The 12,477-nt window shown below is 39.1% G+C and overlaps 1 protein-coding gene across 2 annotated transcripts in view; it reads left to right on the top strand.

Annotated features, from left to right (window-relative positions):
• The window catches only part of LOC138604267 (protein TsetseEP), a 28,147-nt gene extending 16,103 nt beyond the window's left edge, over nucleotides 1-12,044 (top strand). Inside the window, exons 2-5 of one of the 2 annotated variants that reach the window (XM_069676156.1) lie at nucleotides 214-670; nucleotides 3,626-3,725; nucleotides 7,243-7,315; nucleotides 11,505-12,044. In XM_069676156.1, the coding sequence (XP_069532257.1) occupies nucleotides 214-670; nucleotides 3,626-3,725; nucleotides 7,243-7,276 (591 nt within the window). In that variant the 3' untranslated portion in view covers nucleotides 7,277-7,315; nucleotides 11,505-12,044. The remainder of the gene's footprint in view (nucleotides 1-213; nucleotides 671-3,625; nucleotides 3,726-7,242; nucleotides 7,316-11,504) is intronic. The other variant, XM_069676157.1, reaches the window with a different exon arrangement.
• The last annotated feature ends 433 nt before the right edge of the window (nucleotides 12,045-12,477 follow it).

The following is a 12,477-nucleotide window of genomic DNA, read 5'->3' as shown; positions in this document are numbered from 1 at the left end:
AGACTGGTGGGAGTCTGTTTGTAAACACGTTTTCACTTCTATTAGAGGACACATCTGAGTGTCAAAGTCCTGCAGCCACATCACAATCAGACGAGACATTTTATCATGAAGACGCTGATAAAGCAAAAGCAGCTGCTCCGTTCAACAGTCAGTAACTTTAAGAATTTATCTCTGTAAAAAAGTTAACTGTTTGTAACCTTTTTGTCTTTACAGGCTGCTCCAGAACCAGTCAAAGTACCAGAGCCTGCCCCAGAACCAGTTAAAGTACCAGAGCCTGCCCCAGAACCAGTCAAAGTACCAGAACCAGTAAAAGTCCCAGAGCCTGTACCAGAGCCAGAGATCGTTCCAGAACCAGTTGCAGCACAAGAAGTAGCAGCAGTACCAGAACCTATCCCAGAACCAGAGCCAGTATCAGTACCTGAACCTGTCCCTGAACCCGAGGTAGTCCCAGAACCAGTATCGGAGCCTGAACCTGTCCCAGAACCAGTGTCAGAACCCGAGGTTGTTGCAGAGCCTGAACCAGAGCCTGTGGCCGAGCCTGAACCAGAGCCTGTTGTGGAGGAGTCCCTACCTGAGCTGATCCCCGAACCCACAGAAGAAGTTGTTGTAGAGGCTGTACCTGAGCCTGAGCCAGTACCTGAACCTGAACCAGAGACCGTCCTGAACAACGGTAAGACTGCTGTCTGTACGTGTGCCAGTTTTATGAACATCTCTCAAATATTCTCAGTAACGAAGACGTGCTCGTTGCCTGTCAGTACATAAGCAGGTCCAACCTTGCACCTGTGTTTTAAAGATTTACATTATCAATGTAACCACAAACTCTTAGAGGAACTGGACAAAGCAGCTGGCACCCTTTGGTTTATGGACTACTGTTTTGAAGCCTTAGATCTGGCATGTTGGCTGTCACCATCTTGGATTTTATGAGAGAAGTGACCATATTTGGACACGAGGGTGGAGTTCGAGAGGAACAATATAGCTGTGTCTAAATTCAGGGGCTGCATCCTACGAAGGACGTATTTAAAGGCTGACTGCGTCCAAGGCTGTCCCATTTTTAAGGCTCTTTCAGAAGCAGCCGACAAACACGTCCTTCCTTTCCCGGGCTATGAAGGATCCATCAGGGGCATCCTTAATAGCCCAACGTATCCCGAGATTCATTGCGTGCCAATTCTTAAGCGGCCGAGGAATACACTTTAAACGTCTTTTGGTTTCAACTGAATCGATAAGTTACATGATGTGAGTTATGATACCTAGTTAGCCGACTAGCTACCTGCAGCGGCGTTTGGTGATGCAAGGGTAAGGGCGGGAAGAGCTGGTGACGCAAACAGGAAATCCTGTGTAGACCAGACCGTCTCATTTCAGCTCGGCCTTAGCGTCCACACAGGCTACGAATGACTCATCCTCCGTAGACCGCGTCCTTCAAAGGATGCAGCCCCTGAATCAGCTAACACTCCTTAATTCATGGAAACTTGAATTTTAAATCAGAGTCTTATATTGGCTTGCGAAAAACGCATAAACAAAATGTTCCTCCTAAAAAAAACTACATAACTTACTTTGTCATCTCTTTTACTCTAAATGGGACCATAATTAAAAAAACTCATCATGCCGTATTAATTGTCACGGACTTATTTAAAATGAGACTCCATAAATATGCATGAGAGAGGCTTCCTTTGTTTACGTTCAATCTAATCTTTGAATAGACTTCTTGAAGCAAGCTGATGTAAGCGGCTGTGCACAGCAGATAAGTAACTTCCAGGAACTGAGTCGAGCTGTCCGGCTGCATTTAAAGAACAGATGAATGTTTTATTGCATCACACTGCATGGAACAATGATTGTATGTGTGTAGGCTTAAAATCAATACATTTACATTACAATAATACAATAACAAATCTCTTCATTCCACTGAGCAGAAAATCCTCCGACCCCCAGATTAACGACCGCTCAGGACATTTGCTTTCAATACAATTGGCAGAGCTTTATTTAAACATGATAGAGCATTGAGTTGAATTTAACATGACTACAGCAGCTGACTCTTCTTCACTGGTTGTTTACTTCCTGTCTCCACTGACATGTTGACAGAGTGTGTTCTGTATCAGTGGGTTAAGTTGGCGTGTATAGATGTTTAGCAGCCATCTGCCTCAGGAGGAGGATGATGCTTAATCTTTAAACAGGCACTTAAGCACTTGGCAGCCCTGAACAACAGCCGCTGTCCACTCTGACAATCTGTTTTGTGTCGGTCCAACCGGTGACACAGCAGGTGGAGCAACAGGTGTGTGTGTTGAACCAATCAATTCAAAGCTGAAACACTTTTTGCTTTGCCCTCAGGCATTAAAATAGTATATAAACTTCTATCTTCTAATTCTATAGTTAATTACATGAAGACTAGAGAAGCGCTATTTAAGTACAGTCCATTTAACACTTGAAGCACTGTAAAAAAAAAAAAAAAAAAAATTGTGTGCTAATGCCTTAGCATTAGCTAAGATACAATTCGACTCTTAACTATCAACTTCGATTACTAGATTATATGCTATCACTTGAAGCAGGCAGTAAATCAAGTGAAGGTAAATTGTATGCTTACACCTTATTAGCTTAGTAAAAGATGATATGCTAACACTTGTTAGAAGCAGTAAAAACAGTTAAGCTAATGTATGCTAATGCTTTAGAATTAGCTAAGATGGAATCTGAAACTTCAGTTTATATCAAGTTAAATTAATAAAATTATATGCTATCACTTTTAGCACACAGTAAACAAAGTGATTGTAAATTGTATGCTAACACCTTAGCATTAGCTTAGGTCAGTCTGACACTTAAAAAGATAAATGATATGCTTACAATGGTAACACAGTTAATTGTATATTGTATACTGATGTCTTAGCATTTATTACAGTCTGACATCAAGTTAGATAGATAACTTATAAGCTGTTAATTGTAACAGACAGTAAAGAAATGTGTAATAAATTGTATGCTAATGCATTAGCCAAGATAGTCTAAAACTTCAGCATCAAGAAAAATGAAAAGTATATGCTAACTCTTACAGCAGACAGTAAATAAAGGATATTAAATAGTTTGCTAATGTTTAAGCATTAGTTTAGTTACACTCTGATACTTCAGTATAGGCCTTTATCAAGTTATATCCAACATTTAAAATATTAAAACAAACCGCACAGACAGAGTTATGTATAACTACTATATGCTAACACTTTAGCAAACTTTAACTGATCATTTAACTAGCAGCAATAAACTGTTATTGATTATATGCTAATTCAGTAGCATACACAGACTAGGTTAAGGGTTAGGAGTGTTAGCATGTTGCACTAGCAATCACTTAGTCAAGTAAGAATTTAATGCTAACATCTTTAGTCTTGAGTGCAATTATATAGTTAATTAAAATGTGTGCTGATAACAATATCAACAATTCTAGGGGAAATGTTTTGACTTAACAATGCTGAATTGTTTGTTAGCGTCATTCAACACGAGATGTGCGTGTGTGCTACTTCTAACATAAAACACCAGGACCAGAGGGTGATATTAATGTCTCTAAACATATGAAAGCTGTGTCAACCTGGATGGGACCGACACTAACGTACATGCTGTCCTCTGTTTGTGCCACGTGTCTCCTGTGTGTCAGATGTGGCTGCGGCTGAAGATAAAGTGAAGTTCACTCCGGGAAAGAAACAGAGCAAGTTTGAGACGCTGATGACCAAGGAGGAGATCGAGGAGGAGCAGAGGTATGTTCAAACTCTCCCTTCGCCTCCCTGCCTTCATGCTGGTGATGCTACGATGGCATGACGTTTATTGTATGCATGTTGTTCGCATGCTACAACAAACACACAAACACTTCCTGCTCTCTGCCAAGTTGCCAATTCTTCGCCTGCATGAAAAGAAAGGCCAGCCGGTCTGCTTATTTGTCAGTGTAACGGTGGAGGTGGAGGGGCTGCTGCTCTGTTTCTCATGCATGCACCTCTGCAACTTTATGAACAAGGAAAAATAGATCCCGCTTTTTATTCATGGTGTGATTTCCTTCATGGTTTGGATCCTACAGCAGAGTCATACGAGCTAGCATGAGCTCTAGCAAGTTATAAGCCTTACCACTGTTATAAATTAAGATTTCAATAGCGGTGAAGTACCAAAATGGTTGAGTAACTTGTAGTTGTCATGATTGGCATATTACATTACAACATATTGTAATGTAAAGGAACGGTTGCAGTGTAATGTATCACATTCAATCTGGACTCTGGTTCAACTTGTCAAATTCAAACTTCTACACATCAGTTAAAAGGAACAAAACCAATCAGTCCAATCAATCCAAAATAAAACCGTTAAATGGACTTCATGAGTCCAAAAGACCTCTAAGCTGCGGTGTTGCGTGTAGTGCAGCTAGCACCAGCAGTGATGAGCTAATATAACGTTAGCTTGATGACCACATTTAGCTGTTGTGACTTAATGTTACTTCAAAGACAAAGCAGACATACAAGATGCTATTTTCTTTCTCTCAAGCCTCCCTCAGGAGTTAAAAGGTTTTAGTTAGGCTTCCTGTAGCTGTTAGCCTCAGCTTTTTGTAGCTTCAGACTTAGTAAAAGCTTCCGTTAGCATGAGCCTAAGTGTGGGTTTATCACCACTACATCAGAAAAGTTGCCGCTCACAAACTAGTTGTTACATAGAAATGAGTTATTATTGAATATTTAAAGCCATAAGCTGCCCAGTGTAACTGTTGGGAAGCTAAGCGACTAAGCTAATGTTACCTTTCTGCAAGCTAAGCTGTTTAGAGTGAGGAGTAGAAAAAGGTGTAATATGAAGTACAGCACAGTCGATAACAAACTTTATAAATGCTGTTCAATAATGACGCTAATCTGGATTTACACAATTACAAAATATTATGCTAAACACATTTGACCAGATTAGTAAATAGCATCAGTTAGCTTAGCATAAACAGATTTTTCCCTCTATGTAAAAGACAGATTTCTCCCCTTATGCAGACTGAATTTAAAGAAATATATTGTTTAACATCTAAAACTGTAATGTTTGGAAGTAACGCTAGCTTCTGATGCTTCATTGAGTTCCTGTTTACATAGCTGATCCCTCCTGATTAGACAGAACTAAAGATGTTACCTACATTTTATATTAAATGTTTGTGTCGTCGAGATGCTTTGAATTCTGTTTTATGAGGCTTTTAAATTTGGTTGTTTTTTTTTAGATGAATTTATTTTTGTCTCAGCTTTGAGTTTATTTTTAAACCTCATACAGAGAGCATCTCTATTCATCTCTCTGGTCTTACACATCCTGAGGCCTGAGCTACGTTTGAATAAAGGGATGAGTTGTGTAATCGCTGTAAAGGTCTCTGTCAGCCCAGTTAAAGGAGAGAGGGTGAGTTAGGAGGTAAAAAGTAAATTCTTCAGTTTAGTACTTTTAGTTCTGGTATTTTGTCAGCTCGGGGAGTGAACGTTTACAGCTCTCCTGATTGGAGGCTCATTTTTTTCAGCTCCAGAAGCTCTTAAAATGTTCCTGCGGCCTGGCAGCGCTGCTTTATTGTGTTCCTGCAGCGCTTTAAAGAGACACAAAGGAGGGAAAGCGCCTTTGTTTCCTCCTCGTCTCAGTCTGAGTCGCGTCTCGGCGTCGAATCACGTCACAGATGAATAAATATTTCTGCAGCAGAGGGAAAGAGTTTGATGTTGAACCTCATCCAAGTTCCTCATTCCAGCTCCCCTCACTAAGTTTCTATAAACTGTGAGCTCAGCTCATGAGAATATTTCCTGTGCCCATCCCAGCAGCGATGTTTCCCCCCTTAGCTCCTGGTTTTTATTTAGTCCAACACCTTCCACGCCTCTAACCAAGTCTGGGTATCACAGCTCCAAGATGTGGCCACAGCATCGACAATTTTTACATATGAATGTTGGCATTAAATGTCTAATCAGATTCATCAGAGCAAAATCACAACAGCAGCATATGCAGCACCTCAAATCACTCTCAGATGTGTTTTAATTTAAAGGGGAATTCTGGTATTTTTAAAACTATTTTCACATATGTTGGGCTGTAAATGACTGAAAGCTTTAAAGTTTTAGAATTTGCTCAAGTAGATTGCTTTAACCTCCAGCCATGAAACATGCTGTAATTGCTGCAAGTGTCTGACAACATTACAGAAAGGATCCCTACAGAGATAGACCTTTTTGTTACAGAGTAAGATGCGTTTTTTTTTACCAGAAACAGCCTTCTCTTTGCTTTCTTCAAAGCCACCAGACTCCATTGATAAAATGAGTAATTTAAGGTTAAATTTGCCGTGCAGAACACTGGAGTTGCTGGTCTACAGTTAGCCTGATTGTTTAGTTAGTTTGTGTTTTATATGTTACACAAATAATGTGTTTGATCCTAACTGACCATTTAAAAGCATAAAGTCACACAATAACACCAACTAGCTGTTTGAGGCAGCAGTAGACCAGCAACTCCTGTGTTCTGCTAGAATCACTGTTTTTGTCAATGGAGTCTGGTGGCTTTGAGGAAAGTGATTTAACGTCTGTTTCTGGTTTAAAATAAAGCACCTTACTGTGTAACAAAAAGGGCTATGTCTGTAGGGATCCTTATGTGATGTTGTCAGACACTTAGAATAACCATCTGAGTCTGTCAGTGGAAAAAACAAGAACTTTTATTAGACATTCTTTGATCAGGCCCAAGGATTACATTTCAGCCATTACAGCCTTTTTTCGTGGCTGCCAACTGAGGCAATCTACTGGAGCAATTCCAAAACTTTTTGTTGCCATTTAGGCCCCAAAATATGATAAAAGGAGCCCAGGTTTAAAATACCATGATTAACCTTTATGGCTTGAATTGTAGTTTATATAAAATATACCTAAACAATCTGTAAACTGTGTGTAGCTTGTCTGGACACAAATATAAAACACTTTTATACCTTAAAATATGCATGAAAACATGAAAATAAAATGCTTAATTTAATTTTAAATGAGGACTTTAATGGCTCAGATTATATTTAAGGTGTTGGAGAACAACAACATTAAGGTATCACTCAGGTATCAGTAGCAGAATTGACACCCAGCCCCTCCCTCACTCTCAGTTTATCCCTGTTTTATCCCCCCTTCCCCTGATTCCAGCTGTACTAGCGCACCGGGCATGCCCCCCTAAGTTCTTGTGGATAATTTATATTTTTGGCAGCAGCAGATGTTCGTCGAATAGTCCAGTTGTTTGTGTGTTTCCTCTCAGCAGGATGTCTGACTGCCTCCACCTTTATCTTTTCAGGATAGAGCTTACATCTGATTTTACTTCTCTATAATCAACCTCAGCAGACACACAGTGTGTTAGGAAGGACATGGTAAGGTGTGCTTCTGTTTAAATAACCTGAATCACTAAACCCAGACCTTCATCACCACCCCAATCCCCCCAAAGAGTACGGATAGACTGATGCAAACCTTTCCAACAATTCTATATTCACACCTGTGTTATTTATAAAACTGTAAGTAAATAACCGACAAATGTATGATAATATGTACAGAAAACAAACTATGATCATTTTCATTTCTACAAAAACATAAGTAGCTTTTTGAAGTGACAAGGTTACTTTCTCTTTAGAATTATCCTTAACAATTTCCCCTAATGTCTGCAGAAAATCATAGAACAAACTCCTGAATTTGCATACAGGAAAGTTTCAGTATTCTGGGAAACACTCTTAATTTCTGTCTGAGATTGAAATTTCCAGTTTTATTTTAGTCTGACGTCTTTGATTTCAAGACAAATTGAGGATCAAAGACTGTATACAAGAAGTGGACGTGTAGCCAATGCTGAAGTGCCTTAGACCTGCATTCCTTTTAATGACCAGCAGGGGGCGAATCCACTGGTTGCAAAAAGGAGGCTAACTGAACGAGGAAATAAACGTTCCTATAACTTGATTTATTACCTCAGTAATAATTTTCCTAATGAGTTTATGGTCTCAAACTGTAGTTTCAAGTCTTCTTTAATACAGCATGATTCATTTAGTAAATTATTCTCCCATTTAGAGTCAAACTGAAGATAAATCAGGGTATGCTTTAGGATGTGGCTACCTGTGATTGACAAGTAGCTACAATGTTGACCTGATACATGTCATTTTCGGTCGTACTAAAAGACACTGAGGATTCAGGTTTTAGTTTCTTCTGTAAGTACATGTCAATTAGGGTCCCTTTTTTGCTAGCCAAAATTAGCTTCCCATTTAATATCACATTGAAAATAAATTATGGATGCACCATGCTAACAAAGCTGCCTAGCATTAGCTGACAACTTAGCATTTGCTAGACCCTCGTTCCCCTCAAGGAAGGGCGCAGCTACCTGTGATTGACGAGTTGCTACAACAACAGCCTGAATTATTATTTCTTTTGTAGATGTACACTTTATTTTAAGCCTGTTTTTGGCCTTTGCCTTTCTTTGATAGGACAGAGGACAGAGTCAGAAATGTGGGAAGAATTCATTCAACCGCTAAGCTAAAACCAGCACCCCATTTTTAAGCCTGTTTTTAGCTAGCCAAAATAACATCACAAATCATATCACAGTCACTGTAAAGTATGGAAGAACCATGCTGACCAAGCTTAGCTAACAGCTTATTGTTTGCTCATCTCCAGCCCCACCCCTTTTTTCCAAATATGGTCACTTCTGGCTCCAAACAAAGATGGCATCTGTCAAAATGCCAAACTCAAGGCTTCAAAAGAGTAGTCCACAAAGCAATGGGTGACATCACAGTGGCTATTTCCACTTCCTATGTACAGTCTATGGTGAGGATGTTATTAGCCTAGCTTAGCATAAAGACTGGAAGCAGGTGGAAACAGCTAGCCTGGCTTTGTCCTAAGTTGGAAAATACATCTGCTAACATGATTTATATTGTTTGTTCAATCCGTGCAAAAACAGACCCCTTAAAAACAGTTTATATGGATAGCTTTTGGACCTGCCTTCAGCTTTAAAGCTAAGCTAGGCTAACAGCAATTACTCTACTTAAGCCACAGACATTAGAAATCTACTTGTCTTATCAAATGATGTATGTGTACTTCCAAAAAACGTGAAATTACCTGTGTGTACTCCTTGAATACATGTGAATAGATGTAGTTACAGGTAACAAAAGCTCCTCACGCTGATTATTGTGATTATTGGCACAACTCAGACTCTTCAGTAGAGGTTAATCAATGAAAAGATCAGTCTATCCCTACTGATAAACCTCCCGTCCTCCCTGTGACGCCTTCACTGACCTCCTCCTCCTCCTCCTTTAGTCCTCCTGAATCACCCTCTCACTCTCCTGAAGAGGTCACATGGTTCATCTGTTCCCACGGTGTGTCACAGAACAGATGGAGGTGGCTCTCATCCTCTTAGAGTTCACCTCAGCTAACAGGAAACACACACCAGTAGCACCAAACCAGCCCCAGCCTTCTCGTGTGAAACGCTACCAGTATAAACCAGTATACACGCAGGCGGAGAGGACAAAGGAGGCCTGAGACGCTGGGAACCGATGTGGGTCATGTGTGCTCAGAGGGGATAAGACGTCCATACAGGAAACACAAAAGATCCTATAGGAAGCTTCAGAGAGCTTAAAGAGGAAACACAAAGGACACTTTATCCACCAGTGAGGACAGACACTGTGTAAAGTTCATAACTAAGTCAATAAGAAGACACGGAGGACACACAACACAAAAGTCCTATTAGAATTTCACCGTTTTTAAAGGTTCTAGTTTTCAGTTTGTGTTAACTGTTTCAGAATTCAATCAACCTTTATTGTCAATATATATGTAAGACAAACCACTCTGTGTCTATACTACTTAATGACAAAATACACATTACAGGTTGTGGTACTTTTATACATCTTTTATTGTGTAATTAAATTAGACAATTTCCAGATGACTTTCGTACTGCGATAAAATAATGCTGTTAAAAGTAAATGTCCTGCATTCAAAACCGTACTGAGGTAAAAGTAGACAAGTACGATCAAAATAAAAGTAAATTTTTTCTGTTTATACTAACGTAGATTTACTGTAATTAGGTAAAGTAGGTAACGTTTTCAAAGCAGGACTGTTACTTACCTGTAGTACTGCTTTTAGTGCAGTATAGCATCTGAATACTTCCTCCACAACTGCAGGAGTGTGATGTTTCAGTCCCAGCAGCTCAAACTTGTTTTGTTTTATTAGATGGTAACACAATATTTAAAGTTCTTTTCCTCATTCCTTTTTTAAACATCTCTTCTGTAAACAGTGTATCCTCTTCAGTGTTGCAGGAGAACAAGATTTAGGTCATATAATAGCAGACATTCTATTTTTACTGCGCTTTTCAAAATAAGACACATAGCTGCTTAAAAAAATAAACTCAGACAAAGTTTTACTCTCTAACCTCTAGTTTCAAAAGCACTTAATAACACTGTTTTATTTATGTAAAGTTGTACTGTTACTGTCTGCTACAGTGTAACCACTGAACAGTACTTATTGCACATCGGCGCCCTCTGCTGGACATATGCTGTCATTACATGTAGAATCAGGTGTATTGCTAAGAAGGTTTTCATGTATAAGGAATAATTTGAGAAGTTTCAGTATCACATTTACAAGTATACTTTTATATACTGCACATAAAGGTAGTACATTTATATGAATTCATGTAGTTTCACAATAAAAGCACAGCAGTATTCTCAGCTTCATGTCATTAAAGTTTCACAACAAAAGCACAGCAGTATTCTCAGCTTCATGTAGTTTAATTTTCACAATAAAAGCACAGCAGCATTCTCAGCTTCATGTTGTTAAAGTTTCACAATAAAAGCACAGCAGTATTCTCAGCTTCATGTAGTTTAATTTTCACAATAAAAGCACAGCAGCATTCTCAGCTTCATGTTGTTAAAGTTTCACAATAAAAGCACAGCAGTATTCTCAGCTTCATGTAGTTTACATTTCACAATAAAAGCACAGCAGTATTCTCAGCTCCATGTAGTTTACATTTCACAATAAAAGCACAGCAGTATTCTCAGCTTCATGTCGTTAAAGTTTCACAATAAAAGCACAGCCGTATATTGCATGTGTTATCATGTCCTGGTGTTCTACATTCACTTCCTGCCTTCATCTGGTGCTGCTTTGGTTCTGGTTCTGGTGCTGGTTTACTGTCACTGAGGGCCGAGCGCTCGCTTCTTTCACTTCCTGTATTTATTCCAGCTTCTGTTCAGCTCTGCTGCTAACCCTGCATGCTGCCCGCTAACACCTCAGCTAACGGTGAGTGCTAACACTGATGAGACTCGCACACAATCTAACTAAATAACCCCTCCTGCATCTAAAGGACCATACCGGAAATTTTTGTCTACTTAACTATAAATCATGTTATTAATTTTGGCATTGTTAAACATTTTTCTTCTTAAATTAAATACCTAATTAACAGTTAAGTCACCTATCTTAAATATCTAAAACCTGAGAGGTTAAAAAATGTGTTTGTTATGATTTAAAATGATTCGTAGTTTAGTCCTTGAATGATTTAAGTCCTAAAGTCTGAACCGTTGTCTTCACGTCTCTCCACAGAGCGGCTGAATGATCCACATCAGACACCAAACTTCACTTTTTTTTCTTCCAGCTGATCAGTGACGACGACGAGCGCTGGAGAAAGAATCGGCTGCGTCTCGACTCTGCAGTTTGAAGGAGGTTAAACTCCTTCATTTCGTGTCAGAGCTGCTTGTGAATAGCAAACGTCTTTACACCAAAGTGCCTTCAAAAATCTGTGTTTTTACCCGTCTGCGTTTTGTGTTGAAGAGTTTTAAAGGAGTTTCAGAGTGTGAAGTTATTAAGGTTGCAGAGACAGAGAGAAGATAGTGTGACGTTTTTGTTTAAAACTATTAAACTGTGATTTAAATCCAAGTGAAGCCTGACTTTAGTGTAGTGTGCAAGTTAATTATGAATTAGCGGATTTCTTAATGCAGTTCTTGGATGAACAGCTTTAATTCAGAAGTCGACAGCAGTCGTTAAACGTCTTCCAGGCTTCGTTCTCGGTTTATTTTGAGGTTTTCGGTTTTTCTTTGTTTGCTTTCACTGTTGAAGAACATGCAATAAATGTGTGAAACCGTGCAGATGTTGTTTATTTGGTTTGTTCCAGCAGCGAGTCGTATTTGTCACATCGGATTTTTCCTGTATCCTTAAGTGTTTTTGGTTGTTTCTGTTGAGTTCATGTAACTATTTTAGTTTAAGTCTACAAAACTGTAACAGAGCAACATGCAATTTAACACTGTTTCACATGTAAATGTAACAACTCTTTTTTTTTTCCACCTTTGCAGAATACAATAATATAAAAAATAAATGTGAAGCCAAACCCTCTGACTGGCTGCAGTATAGGTCATAAAGCCCGCCTCCTCCATGTTAACAGATGGGACATGAGTTTCTGGTTTCTGTCATTATAGTTAGTTCTTATCATGCTGATTTATGTCCAAGTGTTCATTTTTCTGACAAGTTAACTTTTAATTAGTTATTTGATGCTATAAAAAGGGGGTGTGGCCTCATGATT

The sequence above is a fragment of the Semicossyphus pulcher genome, unplaced genomic scaffold, assembly GCF_022749685.1.
Source record: "Semicossyphus pulcher isolate SPU_LCO1_2020_fin unplaced genomic scaffold, fSemPul1.0.p SCAF_25, whole genome shotgun sequence".
NCBI lineage: Eukaryota > Metazoa > Chordata > Actinopteri > Labriformes > Labridae > Semicossyphus > Semicossyphus pulcher.
Note: the sequence above shows the minus strand (reverse complement) of the source record. Positions and strands in the feature narration are given on the sequence as shown.